At 51.5% G+C, this 25,402-nt stretch overlaps 1 protein-coding gene across 1 annotated transcript; it reads left to right on the forward strand.

Moving 5' to 3' along the window:
- The first annotated feature begins 345 nt into the window (after window positions 1–345).
- ZC3H12D (zinc finger CCCH-type containing 12D) lies at window positions 346–24,332 on the forward strand. The gene is made up of 5 exons (XM_024122424.1): window positions 346–650; window positions 14,102–14,241; window positions 18,960–19,194; window positions 22,163–22,269; window positions 23,632–24,332. Exons 1-5 carry the CDS (start codon window positions 346–348, stop codon window positions 24,330–24,332), a joined length of 1,488 nt encoding a protein of 495 aa, XP_023978192.1.
- Window positions 24,333–25,402: the final 1,070 nt, after the last annotated feature.

The following is a 25,402-nucleotide window of genomic DNA, read 5'->3' on the forward strand; positions in this document are numbered from 1 at the left end:
TGCACAAATGTCCCCAGGGCTGGGCGGCCTGCTCAGCTGCTCTGGGTCCCTCTGGCCCCCTTGTGGGGACCGGGAGTTGGGTGAAGGCCTGGGAGAGCCACCAGTACAGGCACTGTGATTGCATCTCGGCTCTTCAAGCACACGGAGCCACTGAAGCTCCTCAGGGGACCAGGCCCCGACATGACTTCCTGACAGATAAGCGGGGGGAGAGAGCACCCGTAATTCACCTCCTCTGCCCAGGAAACCCCTGACGGATGCCTTTTCTCTCTAGCTCATGCCGGCCGGTACGGCTCTGCCAGGAGGAGGCCGGCGGCAGGACCCACGCGGGGGCCCAGCTGGCACAGCATGGAGCGCTCGAGCAAGATGGAGTTCTTCCAGAAGCTGGGCTACGGCCGGGAGGACGTGGTCAGGGTGCTGGGCAAGCTGGGCGAGGACGCCCTGGTCAACGACGTGCTGCAGGAGCTGATCCAGACGGGCAGCCGGCCCAGCGCCCGCGAGGGCGGCGCCACGCCCCTGCTCGTTCCCAGGGGCTCCTGTGGGAACCCCGACTCTGCCCAGCGCGGGCTGGGGGCGGAGCCGGAAGAGGACAGAGGAGGCCCAGCCAGTTCCTTGCGACCCATAGTAATCGACGGCAGCAACGTGGCAATGAGGTAGCTTTCTTCGTCCCCTAGCCGCGGGCGGGGAGAACTGTCCCCTTCTCGGTGGGTCGGTCCGAGGAGCTTTGGAGCCCCATTCCATCCCTCAGGAGCCGTGTGGCCTTCACTAAGTCAGTTAACCCCTCTGAGCCTCACTTCCTGCACCTGTAACGTTGGTCTACAACCTCCGTAGAAGGTAATTGTAAGAACTGGAGCTGCACAGAAATGCCTAGGGCAGTGCTGACACAAAGTAAGTGTTCAACAAACGGCAGCTTTTATCGTACTAACTCAGGGATAATCGGGGAAGAGCCTAGGGCTGGGCCTTGGTGAGCACGGCTTTCTGTCTGGAGTCTGTCCCTGACCAGCTGTGCGACTCTGGGAAAGTCGGGGTATCTCAAGCTTCCTCCTCTGTGACACAGGTCAAGAGAGAACTCTTCTACTTCCCTCAAGGTTACGAGAAGCAGATGGGAAAACGTAATACTTGAACCGTGTGCCGGAAGCCCTCTGCTGGGGGTTGTGAGCCGTGCTGGTGGCGGCCCTGGTGGTGGAGTGGCTCCCTAGCTGGGCGCGGGAGGTGTGCTTGCGGCCCCTGAGCCGTCGAGGCAGTGTTATACTGGTGTATTGGCATCTTTGTGTGTTTCGGTGATGAGAGCTTCGCGCCCTGCCTCATCTTTCCTGGAGAGGCCAAGTTCAGCTGAGAGAGAAGCTCTGCAGCCTCACCCACACTCCCCCCTGGGGAAGGAGGAGGCTTTGCCCAAACAAGCGCATTATTTCACTGTTTGGCTTAGCTGCAGCCCAGCAAAGGGCAGAGCCATAGGAAGTCGGTCACTCACAACTGCAAATAGATGAACGTCCTTTTCCAAAAGCTGAGCCACGGTGGATGGAGAAGAGCAGTGTTATCGGCGCTGAATGTGTCAACAGGGTATTCTTTGGCTGACAGGTCGAGTGGTTTTCCCTGAAAATTTGGGCTCACTTTTTTTTTGTTTTGTTTTTAAATTAAAAAAAAATTTTATTCATTTATTATTTGGTTGCGCCGGGTCTTAGTTGCAGCAGGTAGGCTCCTTAGTTGCGGCATGCATGTGGGATCTAGTTCCCTGACCAGGGATCGAACCTGGTCCCCTTGCACTGGGGGGCGTGGTGTCTTAATCACTGCGCCACCAGGGAAGTCCCTGGGCTCACTTTGGATTGGGCGCTGCAGGACAGAAGTGTGGAAAGGTTAACTCAAGATGGCCCAGGCTTGGGGGCAGTTCCAGTATGCCCTGCTTGGTGTGTAGGACAAGTTCATTCAAGCGTTCATTCAAGTTTTAGCCAGCCAAGTCTCCCTGGGCTTGATTATGTCAATAGGCAATGGAGCCCTGCCTTTTCCCTGGGGCCTAGGAGCTGGTCCTTCGGTCTCGAAAGCATTCTCACACATGCTCTGTGTAGGCACCAGATGGGTGAGACTCTGAAATCCTGCTTAATTCAAGATCTCTGGGGGAGTTAAAGGGATTTTTAAGAATCCAGTAGATTCTGAGCATCCTAGGAAGAAAGTGTGCTGGGTTCTGAGAGGGGGCCTGGCCTCTGCCTGGTATGGATGAGGCGTCTCTATCTCTGGACATCAGTAGAAAGACGTGGGTTACATGTAAAGATTTTTTTGATATGGACCATTTTTAAAGTCTTTATTGAATTTGTTACAATATTGCTTCTGTTTTGGTTTTTTGGCTGTGAGGCATGTGAGATCTTAGCTCCCCTACCAGGGATCGAACCCGCACCCCCTGCATTGGAAGGCAAAAATCTTAACCACTGGATCGCCAAGGAAGTCCCTGGCTTATATTTAAAGTAAGATGATATTGCTTAAATCGAAGACCTTTCCAGTCCTAAGATTATATGAGCTCTCTGATTCCAGATCAAAAGAGCAGAATGGCTTCAGGGTAAAACAACTACTTCAGGTGCTACAGGAAAGCATTCTCTCTTTGGGGACCAGACTTTTTTTTTTTTTTTTTCTATTTATTTATTTATTTGGCTGCACTAGGTCTCAGCTGCGGCATGCAGGATCTTCATTGCCACGTGTGTTCTGGCATGTGGGATCTTCTTAGTTGAGGCATGCCAACTCCCAGTTGCGGCATGGGGGATCTAGTTCCCCAACTAGGGATCGAAACCAGGCCCGCTGCACTAGGAGCCCAGAGTTTTAGCCGCTGGACCACCAGGGAGGCCCTAGGGACCAGACGTTTTTTAGGAATGGCTACAATAGGGTGATGGTGGAGGGTTTTCTTTTGATGAAAGTCTCTGTTGCTGCTTGGAATTCACATTTAAACCACGTCCTCTATTTGCACATGACCTAGACGTGTTCTGGGTAAATCCATTTAGTCCCACCTCCTACGACTGCAATTTAGTCTGTGGCTTACAAATGGAAACCATCTCTCAGGCTTATTATGAAGAATGTGTCAGGACATTAATTCTTTCAGACTTGTGCTGCCTAAAAAGCACCTCAGATACCTAGAACACATGTATTTGTGTGTGTTCTCAGGGTGTGTACGTACATATATGCAGCTATACACAAACATCCCCTCCCCTGCCCCCCTGCATCCCCTTAGTTAGGAACAAAAAGAGAAATGTCACAGCTCCCTGATGGTGGGACTTAATTTTCTCAAAGGCACGTCTGGGAGAGAGTTGGGGTCTGATGTTCAGATCCACCCCCGCTCCTTCTCCTACAATAACACCTCCTGTGTCCTCCAACCAGAGTTTCAAGAGGACCCCTTGACCTCAGGCTCTGCCGGATCCTCGTTTGTAAAGGATAGCTCCCAGTGTGGGACGCACCTTTAGAGGGGCCGGATAATTGAAACCCAGCACGGTGTCTACTTGTTATCTGCTGACCTCAAAACTCAGTTAACCTCAGAAACATGGTTTCTGAAAATTCTCCCTCGCTGAGGTTTTGTAGTATCGCAGGCATTGCCATTCTCTGTTTTTGAAGATGCTGCTGCTTCATGTGCTGTCTGGTCCTGGAAGGAGTGGGGAGGAGCCTAAAAGACAGGTTGGGGTGCATGTCCTTTCTGCCCTGGGCAGGTGAGAAGCGTGTCCTCTGTTGGCAGCAGCATCCTGTAGGGTGCCTGTTGCCAACTTGCCGACTGTGGCTTTGTCCCCTGGAGCCTGGGACTGTGTCTGCCTTTGCCCACAGAGAACAAGAGCCTGACTTTTCAGCCATGTTTTTTTTTTTTTTTCTCATTATCTTTGGGAAGTTGTGTTTCAGTGGATCTTTAAAGACCAAAAAAATCTGTATTCGTTTCTATTGCTGCTGTATCAAAATTACCACACAAATGTAGTGACTTAAAGCAACACAAATGTACTGTCTTGTAGTTCTGGAGGTCAGAAGTCTGGCCTGGGTCTCCCTGGGTTGAAATCAAGGTGTCGGCAGAGCTGTGTTCCTTTCTGGAAGCTCTAGGGGATGATATGTTTTCTTGCCTTTTCCAGCTTCTGGAGACCACCTGCATTCCTTGGCTTGTAGCCCCTTCCAGCTTCAAAGCCAGCAGTGGCCTGAAATGATTTACAAAAAGTGGAATCTGTATACATGTATTGGTTCCCTTGGGAGAAGATCCACAGCTTCCAATAGCTACTTAGAAGGTCTGTGATCCCCCAAACGTAAAGAACCACTGATGTAGAATGAGCAGTTATAGATAATGTCATGCTTTACGGGAGGGTGCTAAGCCTCTCCGTTAGCACAGAGAATGTGAGAGGGGGGTCATCTGTCCTTGCCTCTGACCATCTGAGTTGAGAGAGGAAAAAGCACAGGAAGGGCGTAGAAGGGCTTGGCCAAGATCAACACTGGCTCCATCAGACCCTGGCCTCCATCCTTGTACTCTGACCATGCCATCACTCTAGAAGTTTCCACGGGCTCCTCTCCCCAGAGCCTCAGAATGTGTAGCCCAAGTCTATTTGTAGTGGCTGAACCCAGTAGGCCTGGGGTGGCTGCTCTCTGGAGACCGGCAGTGAGTGTCACTGGTCAAGTGCTTTTTAAAATAAGCGGGAATGTATTTGTTCAGAGCACGCATTCTGTTCAAGTCGTTTCAAAAGGACCATACCACCCAATTCCAAAAACCTCCCATCTCCTCACTGTAACAACAAAAGGAGTCTATTTGGTTCTTACAAGCAGGAACAATGGCTTCATTTATCATTTCCTAAGTGGTGGGTCAACTTCACCGTGAACTCTAAGTTGCAGTGGCGGGCGTGTAAGATTGGGGCCTGGGAAGCAGGCCTCATGCTTGTCTGTAGTTTTGCTGAAATCCTTGTATTTCACGTAGGAAGCTAGGGAGGTCAGAAGCAGGGGACAGAACATAGGGCTTAGAGTCTGAAGATCTGAGTTCTGACCTCTACCCTAGGGCTACCCAATAGAGCAGCTCCCTGTGAGGATGGAAAGTTCTTTACCCGCATTATGGTGGTCCATATGGTGGCCGCTTGCTACACGGGGCTGCCGAGCACTGGAAATGTGGCTGGTGTGGCAGAGGCGCTGCATTTCCAATTTTATTTCTTTTGAATTAACTTGAAGTGTAAATAGCCACATGTGGTGAGTGTCTACATAATGGACGGTACAGCTGTAGCTCCTCACCTACTGTGTGACCTTGGCATGAGTCACCTGACCTTTTTAAAAATTTTTTTTTAAATTAAATTTAATTTTTTTATACAGCGGGTTCTTATTAGTTATATGTTTTATACACATCAGTATATACATGTCAATCCCAATCTCCCAGTTCATCACCCCACCCCACCCCCTGCTCTCCCCGCTTAGTGTCCATACGTTTGTTCTCTACATCTGTGTCTGTATTTCTGCCCTGCAAACCGGTTCATCTGAACCATTTTTCTAGGTTCCACATATATGTGTTACTATACGATATTTGTTTTTCTCTTCCTGACTTACTTCACTCTGTATGACCGTCTCTAGGTCCATCCACGTCTCTACAAATGACCCAATTTCATTCCTTTTTATGGCTGAGTAATATTCCATTGCATATATGTACCACATCTTCTTTATCTATTCGTCTGTTGATGGGCATTTAGGTTGCTTCCATGACCTGGCTATTGTAAATAGAGTCACCTGACTTTTTTGAGCCCTGTTTTATACAGTTAAGAGGTTGGATTGAATAATAATAATTTTATGTAGTTTTTCATCTCTAACATTCTAGGATTCAGGGTGATTATTTTATGCATGTGTGAAAGAAATAAATGCATTTTTCGTATAAAAGAATGTCTCTTCTTCTTCAGAGTTTCAGAGAGAGTAAGCAACTTGCCAAAGGTCCCAGAGCAATAAGTGCCAGGCTCTGGATTCAGCGCTCTTTCCATTTCCCCAGCACCGTGTATCTTTGGGCTGCTGATTCCGTGTATCTTTGGTCTCAGAGAGGGAGACCCTGACCCCATAGACTTTTACTCTGGGGCCAGAGCCTGCCTGTGCTGCCCAAAGTCCTCCCCAGGCATGACGAGCTCCAGACGTGCCCGCTGCAGACAGGACACGCTAGACCCCTCTCCCTCACCAGGGGCCAGGATGCCCCTCCTGCAGCTGCCAGCCTGTTGGGAACCCTCAGAAGGTCACATGTGCATTGAATGGTGGCTCTGCTTGACCAGCAGCACAGAGACGGATTTTCAGGCACCGTCCCTGCACCTTCAGGGGTGTGTGCGTACGTGTATGTGCATGTGTGTATGTGCAGGAAAGAGAAAGCTATGAGCTGAGCGCTGGAGTCGCTGTACGCTTGGCCTTAAGAAAGATGTCCAGAAGGTTTTAAAAAGGTGACTTTCATTGAAAGCATGTGACCGGCTGCACCGTGGTGTTTGGGAAGAATGTTGTTTCTCGCTGCCAACTCTTGCCAACATTTTCTTGCCTGGCAAACTCACAAATACCCACACGTACTGACAAGTACCAGTGGTGTATGTTCTGTAGGCAGATTTAGGAAAGGAGTGAGTTGAAGGCTTTCAGCCTGGGGAAAAACCACCTGATGATTTCACATCCTCTTACTGGCCTTGACAAGGGTTTCATTTGAGTGTTTCCTCATTCGGGGGTGTACAGGGTTTTTTGCTTGACTTGTTGTTTTTTACCTTTTTAAACTCTTAAAAACCTTAACAGAATCTGGCGTATTCTGGAGAAACAAATCTTCAACGATGAGAGAGCTGAGGTTGGCAGTGGGGGGTTTTCATCAGGCCCCTCTCAGTGGGTGTAGGGGCCACACCCCTGGGCTGGGGCTCCAACCTGCTCCTCAGCCTCGGAATGGACTCCAACCAACGTTGGCCTTGGGTTCGCACCCATTTCTCCTTTTATGAGATGAGGGAGCACCCTCTCTCAGAGGTCACCCCCTATCTCCCCGCCGACCTGAGCTGGGGAGATCTCTTGGTGGAAGGGCTAGAAACTCCAGGTTCAGGGTGTTTGCAGTTTAACCCCAAGTAAGCAACAGAGTCAATCAGTGTTGGGCCTTTACATCTCACACCCCAAAGGAATCAACGCTTGTCTTTCCTTTCGTCCCACCCCCAAACCACCGCCCCGCTCTTCATATGACCGTCTGCTGGTTTCTGCAGAGACTTCCTGGGCAACGGTTAATGATACAGGGGCGTTCACTTAGGCTGTCAGTTAGTGTAAATAGCTACGTGCTGATGGTGGCCGTCCAGGCACCCTCGTCAGGCAGGATTTACCTCAGGTACCTACCCACTTCCGTTCCACCTCCCTTTGCTCAAATCCTACCACTCCTGTTTCCTTTTCCCAGGACCTGGCGCTCAGCCCGCTGCCTGATAAACGGGTTCTCAGTGGCTGTTAATAAGCGCTAAGGTCCCTCCCCCAGCTCGAGCATTTTAACAGCCAGTAATTTTTTTCAGGTTTTGATTGGAGCACAGTTGATTTACAGTGTTGTGGACAGGTGGTAATTTTTGCTCCAAAGGAGCTGCTGTCTGGATCCCAGGAGCAGAGACTGGAGAGGGGCAGGAATAAACGGAGATGGGAAGGAAGAGTTTGCAGCCCAACAGATTAGGCTCTGAGATCAGCGAGCCAGCACATGGCTTTGCTTTAGTTTCCTCAAGGGTGAAATGGGGCCAAGGTCACTTCCTCAAGGGCTTCTTGCAATGATTAAATTATGCACATGTGCAAAGTGGTCAGATACACAGGACTCTGTTAAGAATGAGCTCCAAGAAGCTGGGGTGAGGTCTGCCTCGTTCACTGCTCCCCTGGCCCCCAGCACAGCGCCCTGCTGACGGAGATGTTCACAGCTGGATGCTGAGCGAGTGGAGGAGAAGCCCAGGGGAAGGGGTGCCTCTGGCTAACGTACTTCCCATTTGTACGTGGGGTGTGGGCTTCTAGGGTGACTGCTGAGCTTTATTACCTGACTGAGAGCTCTGCCGTCTCCTAGAAACAGAGCATCACGTGATGAGGATGTGACCCCTGCTTGTGGCATCAACCCTGCCATTGCTCAGGGCTTTCTGTGGCCAGGACTAGGGCAGCCATGATGAGGTTTTGAGGTTGGTAAAAAAAGACATGGCAAGGACTGAACATAGATAATCTTCACATTTCTAGAGACCAGAAGGCTCATGAGGCTGGGGTAGAGTGTGTGCAAAATGGTGGACCTGAACGAAAAATCCTCCATTCCAGAGAGACCAACTTAGGGGTTCTCAGAGCCAGTCCCCGACCTCCTTGTGCCTGGAATTCAGGCTGGAAGAGAGGGCATCTCTGAGGGAGAGAGGGAAGATACTGGCTGCACTGATGGGGAGATGTACACTTCCTCCACCTTCCACTGGTCTGGGGGGTACGTATCTGTCCTTTGGAGCCTCTTGGTTGGGGGTCTGCCATCTTGGAGTCTTGTATCTGAGAGGCCGTGCGGCCAGTTTCTGCTGCATGAAGCTGACGGTGGCCCCATTCCTCAGCTTTTCTCTTCCTGAATCTCTGCACCTCCAACCGCCTCCCCTGCACCTGCCTCCAGAGTCGCTGGAACTTGTCACCCTGCTCACCATTGCCCACTCACAGGGATTGAGTGTGTGATTTACAGCCCCCAACCCCGCCCCAAATCACACACCCATCAAAGGCATCAGGGATGGAAAGTTGGCTTTTGAACAGTTAAAGACAGATAGGTAGTCTCAGAAAAGAGAGCAGTCAAGAAACAAATTTTAGGGACTTCCCTGGTAGTCCAGTGGTTAAGACTGCACGCTCGCAATGCAGGGGGCCCGGGTTCTATCCCTGGTCGGGGAACTAAGATCCTGCAACCCGCATGCCACATGGCACGTCAGAGAAACAAATTTTAAAAGAATTGTGGCAACGGTATGTTCTCTTGAGAATGGACTGTGGGCAGACTTTGCTGCGGCCAAGAGATACATGTGCTCGGGGGCGGGGTGGGAGTGTGGGTATCATCAGATGTTCACACCACTGCTGCAATATGCACAGACACAGACCTTATTTTCTATGATAGGTGAAATCTCTTCGCCACCTTTTAGGTAGTGGGAAGGAGCACACTTTACACTTGCCCGTCTGCGATAGCTCAGTGTCTTCTGTCTTCTGGAGGACTCAGGCTTCGCGTTTCCTCTCCCTTCCCCTGCTCCTCTCCCAAATGGCATCTGGAGGCTTTTGAGACCTGGTGTTGTCTGGGAGAGGGGTCTGGGACTCTCACCGGGCTCCTCTGCAGAGGAATGGGCTGGCCTGGCTTCCGGAATGGTCAACGGAGAGGGTCATTGGTCCCATTTGGCCTTTTGGGGAACCATGCTGGCTTAAAGTGCTGTCCATTCCCAGGCTGCGCGAAATCCTCCAGGCCTGGGGAAGCAAGGGATCCAGGGGTGTCTCTTCCGGTTCACCTATCCGCCACTTTCACTTTCCTCCACGGCAGCCCTGCAGCCCTGCGGGAGGCTGCACCCGCTGAAACCAGGATTTCTCTGAGAGGCTTGCGACAGGCCCAGGCTGTGCTGAGAGACAAGCCTTCAGCCTCCTGTTCGCATCCATCGCGGTGTCTCCAGCCTTCCCGTCCCCTCATGGCTCAGCGAGTGGAGCAGGCCTTGGGGGCAGGGTAAGGACGCTGTGAGTGGCCCCTCATTCTCCCTCCATCTCCTTGTTTTGCAACTTCTGCTGGGGCCGAAGGGACTAGCTTTCCATTTCCTCTTCCTTTTTACCACAGACGGCCCCACTGATTTTTTAAAAAAATAAATTTATTTATTTGTTTGTTTTTGTCTGTGTTGTGTCTTCGTTGCTGCACATGGGCTTTCTCTAGTTGCAGCGAGCGGGGGCTGCTCTTCGTTGCGGTGCACGGGCTTCTCACTGTGGTGGCTTCTCTTGTTGCGGAGCATGGACTCTAGGCGCGCGGGCTTCAGTAGTTGTGGCACACGGGCTCAGTAGTTGCGGTTCGCGGGCTCTAGAGCGCAGGCTCAGTAGTTGTGGTGCACGGGCTTAGTTGCTCCGCAGCATGTAGAATCTTTCCGAGACAGGGATCGAACCTGTGTCACCTGCACTGGCAGGTGGATTCTTTTATTTTTTTTGTTTTTTTTTACTGTTACCATTTTTATTAAACACTCTTCTAAAAAAAAACCCTAGTCTAACTAAAAATACTGAATTAGAAATAAGGGATATTAACTGTAGGAAGATATAAAAATAGTATTATTGCTGTAATAATTAAAACAATGTATTACTTGAGAACAAAACCCACAAACCATTGGAGAAGAAATGCCCCAGAAATAGACCCCTGACTACATAAGAAAGTAATGTAAGATGAAGAAAGGGCCACCAGTCAATGGGAAAGAAATTGGGTTATTCAATCAATTGTGTACAGAAACCAACTATCTACTTTGAAAGAAAAAAATTGCTTAGAGCTGCACGTTACATTCTACCACAAAACAAATTCTAAAATACTAAAAAGATAAATATGAAAAAGTCATAAAACTCAAGAAAACAAAGTTGATTATTTATCATATCCTTGAATCAGTAATAATGTTCTAAACTCAGTTTTAAAAAAAAAGAAACTGCAAAGAAAAAGATAGGTACACTTAAATATGTAAAAATCTGAAACTTCTGCATATCAAGAATTGTAAAATTACATGTCCAGCAAAAGTAGAAAAAACATTGGCAATAATATGACAAAAGCTTGATATCGTTAATAGGTAAATGTTTTTACAAGTAAAAGAAAAAACAGACATCCCCCAAGATATGCAATAGACAAATAAGCAAAGAACATGAATAGAAAATTCACAGAGAAAAAACAATAGCTAATGAACATATTTTTTTAAATGTTCAATCTCATCAGTAATCAAAGAATGCAAATTAAAGCAAGATTTCATTATTTGCCAATAAAATTACCAAACTGTTGAAATGACGCAGTACTCTAATACACCACTGGTGGGAATGTGAATTGGTACAATCTCTCCATAAGATAATTTAGCCATGTGTATCAACACCCTTAATAAAAGTACTCATGTTCTTTGACCTAGTAATTCTAATTTGAGGGAATCTATCGTCACGACATAATTTTGAAATACAAGTAGAGTTTTATGCACAAAGATGTTAACTATGTCATTATTTATAATGGCAAAAGACTGGGAATAACCTAAATGTTCAGTGATAATGGATTAAGTAGATAATGTAATTCTACGTGATGAAATTACATTTGCTACAAACTCTTTTTTTTAAAACATCTTTATTGGAGTATAATTGCTTTACAATGCTGTGTTAGTTTCTGCTGTATAACAAAGTGAATCAGCTATACGTACACATATATCCCCATATCTCCGCCCTCTTGCATCTCCCTCCCACCCTCCCTGTCCCACCCCTCTAGGTGGTCACAAAGCACGGAGCTGATCTCCCTGTGCTATGCGGCTGCTTCCCACTAGCTGTCTATTTTACATTTGATAGTGTCTATATGTCCATGCTACTCTCTCACTTCGTCCCAGCTTACCCTCCCCGCTCCCCATATCCTCAAGTCCATTCTCTACAACTGCATCTTTATTCCTGTCCTGGCAGGTGGATTCTTAATCACTGTGCCACCAGGGAAGTCCCCCTGTTGATATTCTCTCCTTACTGTTTGCATAAGCCTCACAGCTCAGCGACAACGGCCAAAGGGCTATCTTCTCTAAGCTGGAAGACCCTACAGATCTAGGGGGGTGAGGCCTGGTTCCTGATACGTCGCTGGAGCTACAGGAATCTAGAGTTCTCTTGAATCTCCACAAAGCCCAACTTCTAACACCATTGATTAGCATTTCTAAGACTTCCTTTTGTACTTTATAAACCTGGACCTCTCCTAATCCTCTCTGAGAAAGTAGCGGAAGAAGCCACGCACAAGAGAAAGCACAAATGTGAAGATCTGATGTGTTAGCCTCTCCTGGACGTGGAGAGGATGCGGGAGTCATGGGGACCCTTGGCTCTCTAAGCACCCAGCCCTGCCCCTCCCACCTCCCCTTCGCTGGCTCCACGGGTTCCAGCCGCACTGTCCTCTTTTCAGTCCCTAGACACGCAGGCCTTTCCTGCATCCGAGTCCTTCCAGCCAGCCCTGCCCTGTGCCTGGGCTGCCCCTCCTGCAGCTGCCCGTAAGGCCTGTTTCTTCGCAGTCATTCATTTCTTCAACGTGTTTTTGTTGAGCCCTTGCCAATTATCAGGCACCACCATGCTAGGTGCTGGGAACAATGCACAGCAACAGGAACCTATGCTCTAGAAAGGGGGGGGCCCATTTCATCCCGTGGGGGAGTGCGCATGTCCAACTGTGACAAGTGCCAGGAAGGACAAGGATGGTGCTGTGAGGACTCGTAACAGGGGCATCTGACGGGGTTTAGAGGCGAGGGGATGCTTTTCCTGAGGAAGTGACGATGAGGCTGAAGGAGGAACGGACCGGGCTGAGAGGAGTGGAAATAGTTGGTGCAAAGGCCCTGTGACGGGAGTGAAGGGAGTTGCATGGTCAGGACAAAGGGCTGAGGGAGTGCGGGTGGCTGGGTGGAAGTTGTGAGCAGGGCGTGAGCTAGTCTTGAGGCCAGGCCATGGCCGAGTCCCATTGAGTCCGCATTCTCAGCGTCTCAAAGCTATGTACCTGTCTCCCCCTCCAGCAAAATGCCGCTGACCTCCACTGATGAAGTCTGAGGGGTGTTTTCAGGCTTCCCTGGCCCCTCAGAGCAGCATCTGGCTGCCTTCTTCCCGAGGCTTCCACGGTGCAGCCTCTTCTGCTTTACCCCCTTCTTTTCTGAGAGATGCCTTTGTTCCTTTCATGTGGTTGTCCTGCTCTACCTGCAACCAGCTGCTCAGTTCCAGAGCTCCTCCAGGTCCAGCCCCTGGATGCTCACTCTCTGTCCAGGCAAATCTCTCCTCGCGGTGGCTCCAACTGGTGCTTAGACAGATGACTCACGTGTTCTATCACCCAGACCTCTCTTCTGAACCCTAGCTGTTTCTTTAATATTTCCACTTAGAGGTCACCAAGGCTCCTCCCAACTCACCATGTGTCCACGACCAAACTCAGGATCGTTTTCTCTAAATCCTGTCTTCCTCCCAAACAGGGTCTGTCTCAGGGAGCCCTCCATCCCCTTATACAAGTCAGAAGTCTCCTCAATGCCTTTTCCCCTATCACCCCTGTACCCAGTCAATCACCACATTCTGGAGATACTACCTTCTAACTATCTCTCAAGTTCACCTACTCTTCACCACCACCAGCTGGGTCCAGGTCACCATCAGGTTTTGCTTTGACGACTACAATTGCTTCTTAACTGGTGTTCCCCCTACTCTGGATCCTTCCAACTTACTGTCCTCTGTGCTGCCAGGTTGAACTCTTTGAAACATACATCAGATCACATCTCATCACATCACATATACCCCCGGTCTTAAAATCCTAAAATCCTACGGCTTCTCATGCTTCTTAGGAGTAGACAGGTCTTCTAGCTCCTAAGACCCTGCCTGGTCTCTCTCTCTTTTTTTTTTTTAATATTTATTTATTCTGTTTATGTATTTGGCTCCTCTGGCTCTTAGTTGCGGTACGCAAGATCTTCGTTGCGACGTGCGGGATCTTTAGTTGCAGCATGTGGGATCCAGTTCCCTGACTAGGGACCGAACCTGGGCCCCCTGCATTGGGAGCACGGAGTCTTAGCCACTGGACCACCAGGCAAGTCCCCCTGCCTGGTCTTGGGCCTCCTCTCACACTACTCTCTCCTTCCTGCCTCCACTGATGGATGATTACAGTGGAATTTGTGGGGCACATTGGCCTCCTTACTTGGACTTGGGAAGACCAATATCACATTGACAACCCTCTCTGGATCCATATCAGCTTCAGTTAATAAGAGGATCTTGTCTATTAATCCTTGGAATGCACTCCCCTTGGAGCCCGAGACCCTCTACATATTATCACAAGCGAATTGGTTCCAATTAAGGGATATATTTTGTGCAAAGAATGACCTATTTTCAAAATGCAGATTTGCCTGATTCCCTTTGATTATGAGACTATGATCCAGGCTATTCCCAGGAAAAATCACTCTTGAGGAACCCTTCCTGTTTCTCTGCAGATGTCTTTGTTTTCTCATTGTAGTCATGGAAATAAAGAAGCCTTCTCTTGCCGGGGAATCCAGCTGGCTGTGGACTGGTTCAGGGACAGAGGACACACCTACATCAAAGTTTTTGTCCCCTCCTGGAGGAAAGAACCACCAAGATCTGATACCCCGATTAGAGGTATGCTGGAGCAGGTACATTCTCAAGAGGTACTAGACACGTTTCCTCCATAGTACTCCTGAAAATTACAGTCAATTATGTGCTTACCGTTTGTTTGATAATGTCTGTCTTCCTCACTGGACTATAAGCTCCATGAAAGCACTGACTATGAGTGTTCCCTGCCAGAGCCCTATCACCTAGCGTGACAGCTGGCATATAGCAGGTGCCCAATAAATAGTTGTTGATAGATAAATGAACAAAGTATTTACTCTTTTAGTGAGAAAGATTAAGTTCCAAAAATAATAGAATCTTATAACTTTTAACACTCTGCAGAAAGATTGGGTCTACATCCCACCCCTAGTAGAATACAGGTACTGAAAGAGGCATCCATTCGGTCCAGTGATATTTATTAACTGAATATCTAGTTCAATCTCTTCATTTAAAAAAAAAAACAAAGGAAACCGAGACCCAGGGAATTCTTTATTTTTAATTCTTATATCAGCTAGGAATATTTTCAGCTACAAATAATAGAACAGGTGGTTTAAATAAACAGGGTTTTTTGTTTGTTTGACTTTCTTATGAGAAGAAATCACATGCTGAGCCACTGCTGGTATCATCTCAGCCAAGTCTGCAATGTTGGGGCCGACCTCTTCGTGATCCTGGCAGGTTTCATTGACTTTTTCTTCCAGCCTTTTAACCAAAAGTTGTGGGTTTTGTTTTCAGTTCTATCAGTGGTTACCAATTGCTGCTTCTTCTCTTTCTGATTCTATTTTTTAAGTAAAACGCTATTCTTGTTTTACAGACACGGTATCTTCTTGACTATTCCTATACTAATACAGACTTTTAAAAAGTTCTCTGAAGTTCCATGAATCATATTTATTTTTTCTGGGGTCAGTTCTCTTTGTTCATCTCTCTCTTTCTCTCTCTTTGTGCTGTTAAATCTTCTTCTCAGAAGTGATCCTTTGCTTGTCAGTGTTTACTTGTGAAAAAAGAACCAGATTGGTTAAATACATACCTGTGCAGTTGCCATGGGCTTCCTCTCCCGGTACTTGGATCTTTCCCTAAAAGTTAAGGGCGGACCATTGAACGTGCTGAGAAGAAGAGCTCACTTCAGCACACCCTGCGCAGAGCAGGCAGGCAGCTGGACGCCCTGCCCACCACACATTCCAGTGCCACGAGGATGATGGTTTTACTTTCGGAGGTCAAAGGCCACATGGGAACCTCCTCCTTCCTAGTTATATCTTCACTTCCCATACAGTGATAGGGACCGGAAAGGGTGGATGCAGCTGCCCCATGGTAGCCCTTCAGTTAATAATCCGACTTCTGCTGACTTGCCAGTCCTGCTGGAGAGCTCTGGGACTTTGCAGGGAACGGGCTCTACCTCCTCTTCAGCCTCCATGCACACTCTGGGCTGGGGTTCCCTTTGTACTGTAGGATCAATATGATCCTACCTGCTTTCTTGCTTTCTTTTTTTTTTTTGCCGCGTGCCATGTGGGATCTTAGTTCCCCCACCAGGGATCAAACCCCAACCCCCTGCACTGGAAGCGCGGAGTCTTAACCACTGGACCGCCAGGGAAGTCTCTGATCCTACCTGCTTTCTGTCTTCCTAAAAGTTGTCAAAATCCTGGGTTTGCTGCTGTCCCCAAGCCCATTTTTAATGTGTTTATGGATTCTCTACCCCTTCTGTACTGCTTCCCTTCTCTTTCAATGGGATTATGAGACGGAGGGGGGATAAACACTTGTGTTCATCATGGACCAGTTGTCCCAGATTATTCTTTATGGTCTGAACATGGAGAATGGTGGCTTTCAACAGCTGTGCAATCTATATTGTGCAATACATAATGGATAAAGAGTAGGGAATTCACTTTGGGGTAGGGAAGAATTTTTAAAGAAGCCACAACAAATGCAGAGAGACAGTAGAGTCATAAATTTGCCTACATTACAATAAAAGCTTCCGTTCATTCGCGGATACCACAAAAACAAGAAAACGAAATGACAAGCCTCAACCCGGGAGAGGCCATATATCACATATCCCTGATGAAGGATTCCTGTTGGAATCTATAGGGAACTTATCCAAATTCATAAGACCAAGACAAAGGACAAATATATGGAAAAACGTGCTCAGGCATGAATAGGCCTTTGACAGAGAGAAAACACAAATGGCCAATAAACATATGAAGAGATGCTCAGTTGTATTAGTAACCAGAGAAATGCAAAATAAAATCACAACAAGAGGCCACTTTACACCCACCAGATTGGGAAAAATTAAAAAACCTGCAAATGCCAAGTGCTGGCAAGGTTGCCTTAGACGCTGTGTTGGGTAGTAACTTGATATAACTACTTTGGAAAATAATGCAGCATTACCTTGTAAAGTGCCTTTCCCTACAACTCAGCAATATCACTCCTTAAGACAGACCCTAGAGAAACCCTTGTCCTTCTGTACCAGGAGACTTCAGTGCAAAACTGACAGTCATGACATGGCCAAACCTCATGCACACAATGTTCAATGGGGGAAGAAGTTGCCCAAGAATATGTGCAAGATGATTCCATTTGTGTAAAGCCTGGAGGCTCATAATCACACTGGAAATTGTGCTTTTGAAGGGTACATATATATGCATTTAAAAAAGTAAAAGCAAGGGAATTATAAACACAAAGTTCTCAAACTTGGGTTATCTTAAAGGGAGTGGAGGGAGATGCAAACTTCGAGGGGCAATGGGGACTACAAAGCACGGGCCGTGTTCTACTTCTCAGAGGGAGTACCACACACATGGCATTTAACTAGTGAATTTTAAATTGAAGTATAATTGACTTACAGTATTGTATTAATTTCAGATGTACAACATAGTGATTCTGTTGCAGGAAAAATGGGGCACAAGAGGACAGTCATGTCCCAGGTCTTGAGTGAGTCCCTGGGACCGACTACCAAGTGAGGGTCCTTGGCTTTGGGCAGGAAAGAATTCTAGAGTGAGCCATAGTAAAGTGAAAGCAGGTTTATTTAGAGAGCTACACACCCCACAGACAGAGTGTGGGCCATCTCAGAGGGTGAGAGCCGGCCCTGCGATATGGAGTGGTTAGTTTTTATGGGATGGGCTAACGGGTGGGAGGAATATTCTGACTGTCTTGGAGAAGGGGCAGGGGTTTCTAGGAATTGGGGAACCCCTACTTTTGGGCCTTTTATGATTAGCCTTGGAACTGTCATGGTGCCTGTCATAGTGTCATTTAGCTAATGCATTACAATAAGGGTATAATGAGGCTCAAGGTCTAGGGAAGTCTAATCTTCTGCCATCTTGCGCCTAGTAGATTCTAACCAGTTTTTGTCATATCCCGTTCTTTTTTTTTTTTTTTTTTTGTGGTACGCGGGCCTCTCACTGTCGTGGCCTCTCCCGTTGTGGAGCACAGGCTCCGGACGCGCAGGCTCAGCGGCCATGGCTCACGGGCCCAGCCGCTCCGCGGCATGTGGGATCTTCCCAGACCGGGGCACGAATCCGTGACCCCTGCATCGGCAGGCGGACTCTCAACCACTGCGCCACCAGGGAAGCCCTATCCCGTTCTTCTTAATGGTTGTGTCATTTTTTCAATAGTTGTGCCCTGCCCCCTTCCTTCCTGTCTCAGTTCGATATGTTTATATATTACAAAATGATCACCACACACACGGCATTAAAAAAAATTATTCTTTGTACATTACATGCATTATGCACTTTTAAAAAGTCTGGGAACCATGTCATATAGGAAAGGACTGAGACGTGAGGGACGAATATGCTAATAATCTTCCACATGCGGAGTAACTGTTTTGTGCGTGCGGAAGGGATTTCTTTTGTCTCGGAAGGCAAAACTAAGATCGAAGAGTAGGCCGTCCAGGGATGCAGATTTTAGCTCCTGCTAAGAGACCCTGTAGCGTCTGCAGCTCCCGGGACACACTCCCTCCTCCCAGGCTTCGTGGGGGCTCGCCCCACATGCGCTGGTCCAGTCGCCCCACAGATGCTGTGAGGCAGGTGCAGGAGTCATCTTCCTCATTTTATAAGTGCAAAACCTGGTGTTCAGAGAGGGGTGAAAAACCCGAGAGCTGGAGCTAAGAGCGGAATGCAGGCTGCAGATTCCTAATCCTGGCCTCTCTGCGTGACATTCTCGTGTCCCTCAGAGCTGTCAGCTGTGGGCAGCTCCGTCCTGAAGGTGTCCCAGCAGACTCGTGTGTCATGGGAGGGGGGGCAGTGGTTCTCCGCTACGGGCCCCGGCGGCACTCTTCCAGCTGGATGCAGGGCTCCTGGTAATTCCTAAGTGCCGGGATCCTAGTTAAAATAGGGATGTCTTTCTCCAGAAGAAGGCCTCTGTGTCCACCGTGGTAGGGGCGCGGGGCAGGCAACCATCACAAGGACGAGAGCTGTGGCTTCACTCTTCCTTCCAAAGTGTGTCTCCCTGGCTGGGTACCATCCTCGGGACTCCTGTCATGACGCGACAGAAGCCAAGAGCCCCCTTGACCTCAGGCTGCTGGCAAATTCCTCTCGAGACCTCCCTGCTCTTCGCCTGCTGGGCTGGGCCGCAGGGGAGAGGGGGAGAGGGGGGAGGGGTGGAGGGAGAGGGGGAGGAGGGACCGGGGGCGGGGTGGGGGGAGGAGAGGAGGGGCGAGCTGATCGGGGAGGAGCCCTGAGCTGCCGGGGCTGCTCCGGAGTTTAGGATGGCTCTGCGGGTGGAGAGTCCGTCCGAGAAAGCGCCTCATGCGGCCCCCGCCCTGCGGCCCCCAGAGCAGCACGTGCTGGAGGAGCTGGAGAGGCAGGCGGTGCTGGTGTACACGCCGTCCCGCAAGGTGAGCGGCAAGCGCGTGGTCTGCTACGACGACCGCTACATCGTGAAGGTGGCCTACGAGCAGGACGGGGTCATCGTCTCCAACGACAACTACCGCGACCTGCAGAGCGAGAACCCCGAGTGGAAGTGGTTCATCGAGCAGAGGCTGCTCATGTTCTCCTTCGTCAATGACCGGTGCGTGTGGCCCGTGGGGTCCCGGGGCGGGTAGGGGGCGGGGAGGTGACGGGGCCCCCGCGGGGCTTAGTCACGGGCCCAGAGCCCCGCTGCCCCGGGCCGCCCGCGCCCCTTCCCCGCCGCACATCTCTCTGTTGGCCCTCTCTGTCTCCTCTCTTTCGTGACCAGATTGCCCCCACGGGGCTGTCTTGTCCCGACTGTCCTGTGACCTTTCTGTTCCCACGCCCACATCCAGCTGAGCCAGCACGCAGCTGCCTGACGAGTGGGCCAAGCATGGCCTTGGGGGGGACCTTTCTTTCGTTTTTATTTTTGAAGAATTTAACATTTCAAATAAGAGCACTGGAACTGTCATCATGGGGTGAATCTGAACTTTGTTGCACTCCCTTTCACTTACTTTATGCTTCTGTCTGTTTTTTTTCAAAGTTTTGAATTACGGATGGGAGCGGGCAACATCGCCTTTCCTTGGGGCTGTAAAGATCTTGGAACTGTCTCTGTCTTAATACATCTCGGATGACACTTTCAAGAGAATCTGGTTGGTTCATCTGTCCTCTAGGGTGTTTCTCCTGGGTCAGGTCCCCCCTGGACCAACCAGCTACAGTGGAAGGAGGCTGAAGTCAGGGTCACAAAGCACAGACCAGTTAGCAGGTGCTGGGTGAGGGCCCCTAGACGGAGCTGAGGGGGGAAGCACGCGACGGCTGGTCCACTGCAGGCGTCCTCAGGCATGCTGAAGAGCCTGGCAAGGTGGGCATGGTCGCAGGGTGGGACAAGATGGGGAGGGCACAGCAGGCTGGGACATCACTCCCATTCCAGTTTCTGTTCCAGTCATGATAGCTCGGTCCTCATTCTGGGCTCTCTCACTGGCTTTTAGGAATGTGGTTTGGGACAAGCTCCCCAACTCCGTGAGGGCAGGGACTGTATGTGTCTTATCTGCCACAGCTCCAGCCATCCTGGAGCATTATAGGCACCCAATGACTAGTTGTAGATTACTGAGTGAGTGAGTGTAAATGGCTGCAGCCCTGGGGTAGGGAAGATGGGGAGACAGAGGCCACGTGGCCGCTATATCAGGCCATCTGCACACGGCAGACCAGCTCCTGACCCTGGAGCCTGCGGGGCTGTGTGTGTGTGGTGGAAAGGGCTAGGGCTTTGGAAGCAGCAGATGAGGTTTCAAACTGAGGTTCTGCCTTTTACTGGCTGTGTGTGGTGAGGAGAACTCCCAACCTCACTGGGCTGAATGTTCTTCGCCTTGAATAATCTGCCCTTGGATTAGTCACACTTACCTCTGAGATGGTCGTGAGGACCAGAGAGGACTGTACCCCTAGTGGTGCGGTTATTCTCAGGCCAGGCCAGGACCTGTGCCTCCAGGGGGTACTGCTGTCCCCACTACCCCTTGGCCCACAGCCAAGGAGGCAGAGGTACCCTCCTAAGCCCCAGGGCGGATGGTCACAGCAGCTACCCCGCAGTATCCCCCATGGTCATTTCCACATTCGCAGGGCTGGTGGCTCCCTCTCTCTGGCTCAGGCCCGGAGGAATCTGGCAAGGCTGGCACCATTGGATCCAGAAAATCCTCACTGAGGTCTGATGGATCATGGCCGCCTCTGACCTGGCGACAGCCTAGGGTCCAGGCCAAGTCCTCTTGACACACTGGCCTCTGCTCAGGGCCTGCCCGAAGGTCCCCCGACTGCCAGAGGGCAGAGCCTGCCGCCTGCCTGTGGGCAAGGACGCTCGCCCCGTGCACAGGGCAGGTCCATAGGGCCCTCTTGGCCCAGCTCCTGGCTGTGAGGCCCGGGAAAGAGCAGGAGGTGAAGCCTTTGGGAATTTTTAATAACTGCACTGGGTGGCTCCCCAGATTCTTGGTCAGGGCCCAACTCTGAGAAGCCGGCTGTGTAGCTGGGATCTGAGCCACGGAGGCTACCCGGGACCAGGGATCACCCAGCTCGGGGCCGTCCTGGTGGATGTGGTCTGCACGGTGGGACCCCAGCGTGACCCTTGACATTAAGGGGGAAACCAGCCCATAAAAACAAGCCCCTGATTAGAATCCACTCCCCCTCTAGTGGAACCTTTGTATGAGCTGGAAGTGCCTCCTGGGAACAAAAGTATTCATATGAAAAGTGGATTGTGCTGAACGAGGGAGTTTTCCTTCTGAGGAATGTTGTTTTCCCTTTTGAGCTGCGGGCATCGAGGATGCATTCCCTTCCTCCTCAGACCAATGCCAGGGAAGGGAAGGGGCAGGCGGGGGGGTGGGCAGGGTGGTGCCGGAGAGTGATAAAGTGACCCCCGCCCATGGTTTGCAGAGGAGGGTGGAGCCTACACTGAGCCCTGGGACTGTGTGCCGCCGCACCTGTGTGCAGGCTGCACCTGGATCCGCTTCCTCGCTGACCCACCAGCTGGCGTTTTGAACTCTTGTTAATTTTCATCCCCAACCTGAGAGGCCCAGAGCTGTGGGGCAACACAGGAGAAATGGAGCTCCCAGGACCAGAGAGCCCCCCGGGCCCCCCGGAGGTCTCCAGCCTCCTGCTGAGGATATTGGAATGCAGCTTAGTCGCTTTCAGACTAGGTCCCAGGGGAGACCTAGTGCAATTATGCTTCAACTGTAGTGGATAAAAATGACCCGGGAAGTTGTTAAAATGCAGATTCCTGAACAACTTGAGGTTCTGATTAAGCAGGTCTGGTGTGAAGCCCGGAGCCTGCATGTTTCCAGGAGTTGCTAAGTGATTCTGGCAGTGCTGACTCAGCAGGAGAAAAACTTGGGCAAGGCCCAGGGGCTGCTGTCCTGGGATCTGTCAGTGCCGTGCTCTGTGCGGGTCAGTGTGCAGGAAGGCTGTGCTCTAACGCGCTGTGACAGCCGCCGGGTGGGAGAAAGAGTCCTGGTACCGCCCCTCCCTTCCCAGGCGGCTCGGCTCACGCCCCGCGCAGGGCCAGCAGCAGTCCCTGTGGGCCTTGCAGTCACTCCCCTGTGCTTGTTTTCCAGGTTCATGCCTCCTGATGACCCCCTGGGCCGTCGGGGACCCACCCTGAGCAACTTCCTGAGCAGGAAGCCAAAGCCCCCAGAGCCGTCCTGGCAACACTGCCCCTATGGTGGGTAGCGCCCCATGCCTAGTGGGCCCTGTTCAGGTCAGAAGCACTGGCTGGGTGGTCCGCAGCCTGGGCTCTAGCCCGGGTTCTGCCCTTAATCAGCTGTGTGACCCTGGGGAGGTAACTTAACCTCTCTGGATGGCAGTTTCCTGACAGGGTTATTGTAATGATGAACTGCCATCCTGGACCCCTGTTGCATGCGGTTTGTGAGGGCTGGATGCAGGGGTCACACACGGAGCAAAGCCACATCCAGGGAGCAGGGATGCTGTGTGCACCCCACGCTCTCCTTTCTCAGTCCCTCCCCTGGCACCTTGTGCCCACATCCTGCCCCACAGTCTTACCTAAACCCCTACCTACCCTTAGGGACTTTGGTTGGTGCTATCCATTAAGAATTAAGGATCCTATCCCAGAGCCCTCCAGGGACACCAGCTTTCTAGCCAGCTCTTTCACTAGCTTGCTTTGGGCAAGTTATTTAATGTCCCCAGGCCTCGTTTTCTGTGCCTATGTAAGTGATATTCAGAGTCATTTCTTGTTAGAATTAAGGTGATCACACACACATTCAGGTGGCCCATCCTGTTCCCTTCCACTCTCAGAAGGGCCCTGGTTTGGATGATAAATTATTTGATCACCTCTGTTAAAAACAGTCTGGGGCTTCCCTGGTGGTGCAGTGGTTGAGAGTCTGCCTGCCAATGCAGGGGACACGGGTTCGTGCCCCGGTCTGGGAGGATCCCACGTGCCGCGGAGCGGCTGGGCCCGTGAGCCACGGCTACTGAGCCTGCACGTCTGGAGCCTATGCTCGGTAACAGGAGAGGCCACGACAGTGAGAGGCAAAAAAAAAAAAAAAAAAAAAAGAGAGTGAAAAACAGTCTGTAAGGGGAGGGCAATGATTAGCACAAGGGATGTGGACAATGGGGTAAACTGAGTCAGCGCTGGAGGCACAATCCTATGTCATGAGCACCCACTCCCAACCCCCCGCCACTAGGTTGGCCCGATCCACAGCGTCTCTGGGGAAGTGGAGGCTGAAGGTCATTGGATCCAGAGATTTGGTCTCAGTCCCTGGTCATGGGAACTTCCAGACAACACACCCCCTGCGCTGGGTGGGTTAACACTGGGGTACCGTGTCCGGTGGAAAATACCACGAGGAGTAGGGTGCTGCACCCTCATTCGTCCTGTCTGCGCCCCAGGGCACTTCTCCCCACCTCGTCCCGCCCCAAACCTGACAAGTCTGCAGCAGGCCCGGGGGCCTTCCTGGAGGAATCTCCAACGAGAAAAGCCGAGCGGGGCGGGCACTGCCCGGACCACACCGGGCCTCCCCACCCAAGGTCTCTCACCAGGAGCCCTCTCCCCCTGCCCCGCCCCTTCCAGGCAAGAAATGCACCTACGGCATCAAGTGCAAGTTCTACCACCCGGAGAGGCCGCACCACGCGCAGCTGGCTGTGGCCGATGAGCTCCGCGCGCAAACGCTGGCCTGGCGGGGCGCGGGTGGCGAGGAGGCGCAGCGGGGGAGCGCGCGGGCGGCCGACGTGGCGACTCTCGGAGGCGGCTTCTCGCGGCTCGTCCTCAGCGACGACCCGGGGCCCCTCCGCGCGCCCCCTCGGGGCCCCGGCAGAGGCCGCGCGCCCAGGCCGCCCTGTCCCGACTGGGTGGCGCCCGGGCCCGCGCCGTCCCCGCCAGCGCCGCCCGGCCTCCGGAGCCCCCGGAGCCCGCCGGGCCTACGGGGTGGGTACCGCCCCGGCGCCCCGCAGAGCGACCGGCGTTCCCCGCGCCGGCAGCCCGCCGACCCGTGGGCCCTTCCTCCAGGGGCCGGCTGGCTCCCGGGCCGCTCGGCCTGGGTGGGGTCGCGTCGGGATGAAGACGCCCTCGGGGGGGCTTTGGGGTCCGTGCCCCAGGCCGCCGCCCCCGAGGTGGACTCGCGCGCCAGGGCGCGCAGCGTGCTCTGCAGCACCTTCCCGCCCCACCAGGTGGACAGCGTCATGGCCCTGTTCCCCGAGCTCTCCGACATCGCCAGGCTTATCCTCCTCATCCAGAGATTCCAAAGGTCAGGTGCGCCCGTGGGGAAGTCCTGAGGAGCTCGTCGAGGCCACCACAGGTGATGTCCCAGTCTTGCCTTGCGACCCCACCGGGCTGGTGGCCGTGGTCAGCCTGCACCTGGGCTGGCCCACCTTGTGGAGCCCCCTTTCCTTTAAAGATGGCCCATTCCCTGGAGGAGGCCAGCTTCCTCACCCTCTGCGGTGCCCACGGTGGCACTTGGTGACCTTCCCTGAGCACACAGGGGCTGCTGCTGGAGGTCCATGTTCTGCAGAATAAGGTTGCCTTCCGTAGAGGGAGTGGTTTCTCGTGCCTTTAGACTACAGAGGCCCACTAGGGCTCCAGGGGTTTGTCCAGAACACTCCATGGCTGTTTTGGTCCAGCTGCAACTGGGAGCCACAAGTGGGTCCCAAGATCAGTTTAGTGGGTGACACCCGAAATAGAGTGGAAGAGAGACACACCCCACATAATCAGGCTAAGCGGGAAACTCTCCTTTGTTAGCTACGGGTGTGCCCGTGTACCCTTGGCAGCCTTGTGACCTGAATGTGGGCCAAAAGGTGGAAAACTGGTAAATGGCCTTGAATTTCATTACATCAAATCACGTTTGAAATAGGTAGGCAGTTGGCCGGTGCAGATGTTGGCATCAAGAGGTTTTCACATGAGCTGTTTCTAACCTCTTGAGGGGAACCCAGTTCGAGCCTCCACGTGTGGGTTCCACTTGTCACTCTGAGATTACGTGGCTGTGCTGGTCTGTGGGGGTGTGGCAGGGGCATCTGGCCGGAGCCCTCACACTGCACACCACACACACACACGCCCCTTGACTCAGGGCTAAGCGTCCCTGTTTTTCAGCCGTCCATCACGGCAGTTTCCAGCCCAGGCCCTATACTGGCCACGCCTTCTGAGCTACCCCTCACAGCTGAGCCCAAGCCCTGTGAGTCAGGACTTTTGCTCAGAAACCTCTGGGGGGTTGGTCAGAGCTGGGATGAGCCTCGGTCATGGAGGTTTCTTGCCACCTTCAACCATGGCTGTTTCTCCTAGCTAACTACTGCTTTGAATTTTGGGGGGAAGGGGCCCACTCATTTGCAAAGGACAAGAGATGAGACAGTGC

Source organism: Physeter macrocephalus, chromosome 10 (genome assembly GCF_002837175.3).
Source record: "Physeter macrocephalus isolate SW-GA chromosome 10, ASM283717v5, whole genome shotgun sequence".
NCBI classification, from domain to species: Eukaryota; Metazoa; Chordata; class Mammalia; order Artiodactyla; family Physeteridae; genus Physeter; species Physeter macrocephalus.

Coding starts and splice junctions, on each gene's coding strand:
- ZC3H12D (XM_024122424.1), top strand. CDS start 346: ATGGAGCGCTCGAGCAAGATGGAGTTCTTCCAGAAGCTGGGCTACGGC. Junction 651..14,101: donor GGCAGCAACGTGGCAATGAG/GTAGCTTTCTTC, acceptor TTCTCATTGTAG/TCATGGAAATAAAGAAGCCT. Junction 19,195..22,162: donor TTCTCCTTCGTCAATGACCG/GTGCGTGTGGCC, acceptor CTTGTTTTCCAG/GTTCATGCCTCCTGATGACC.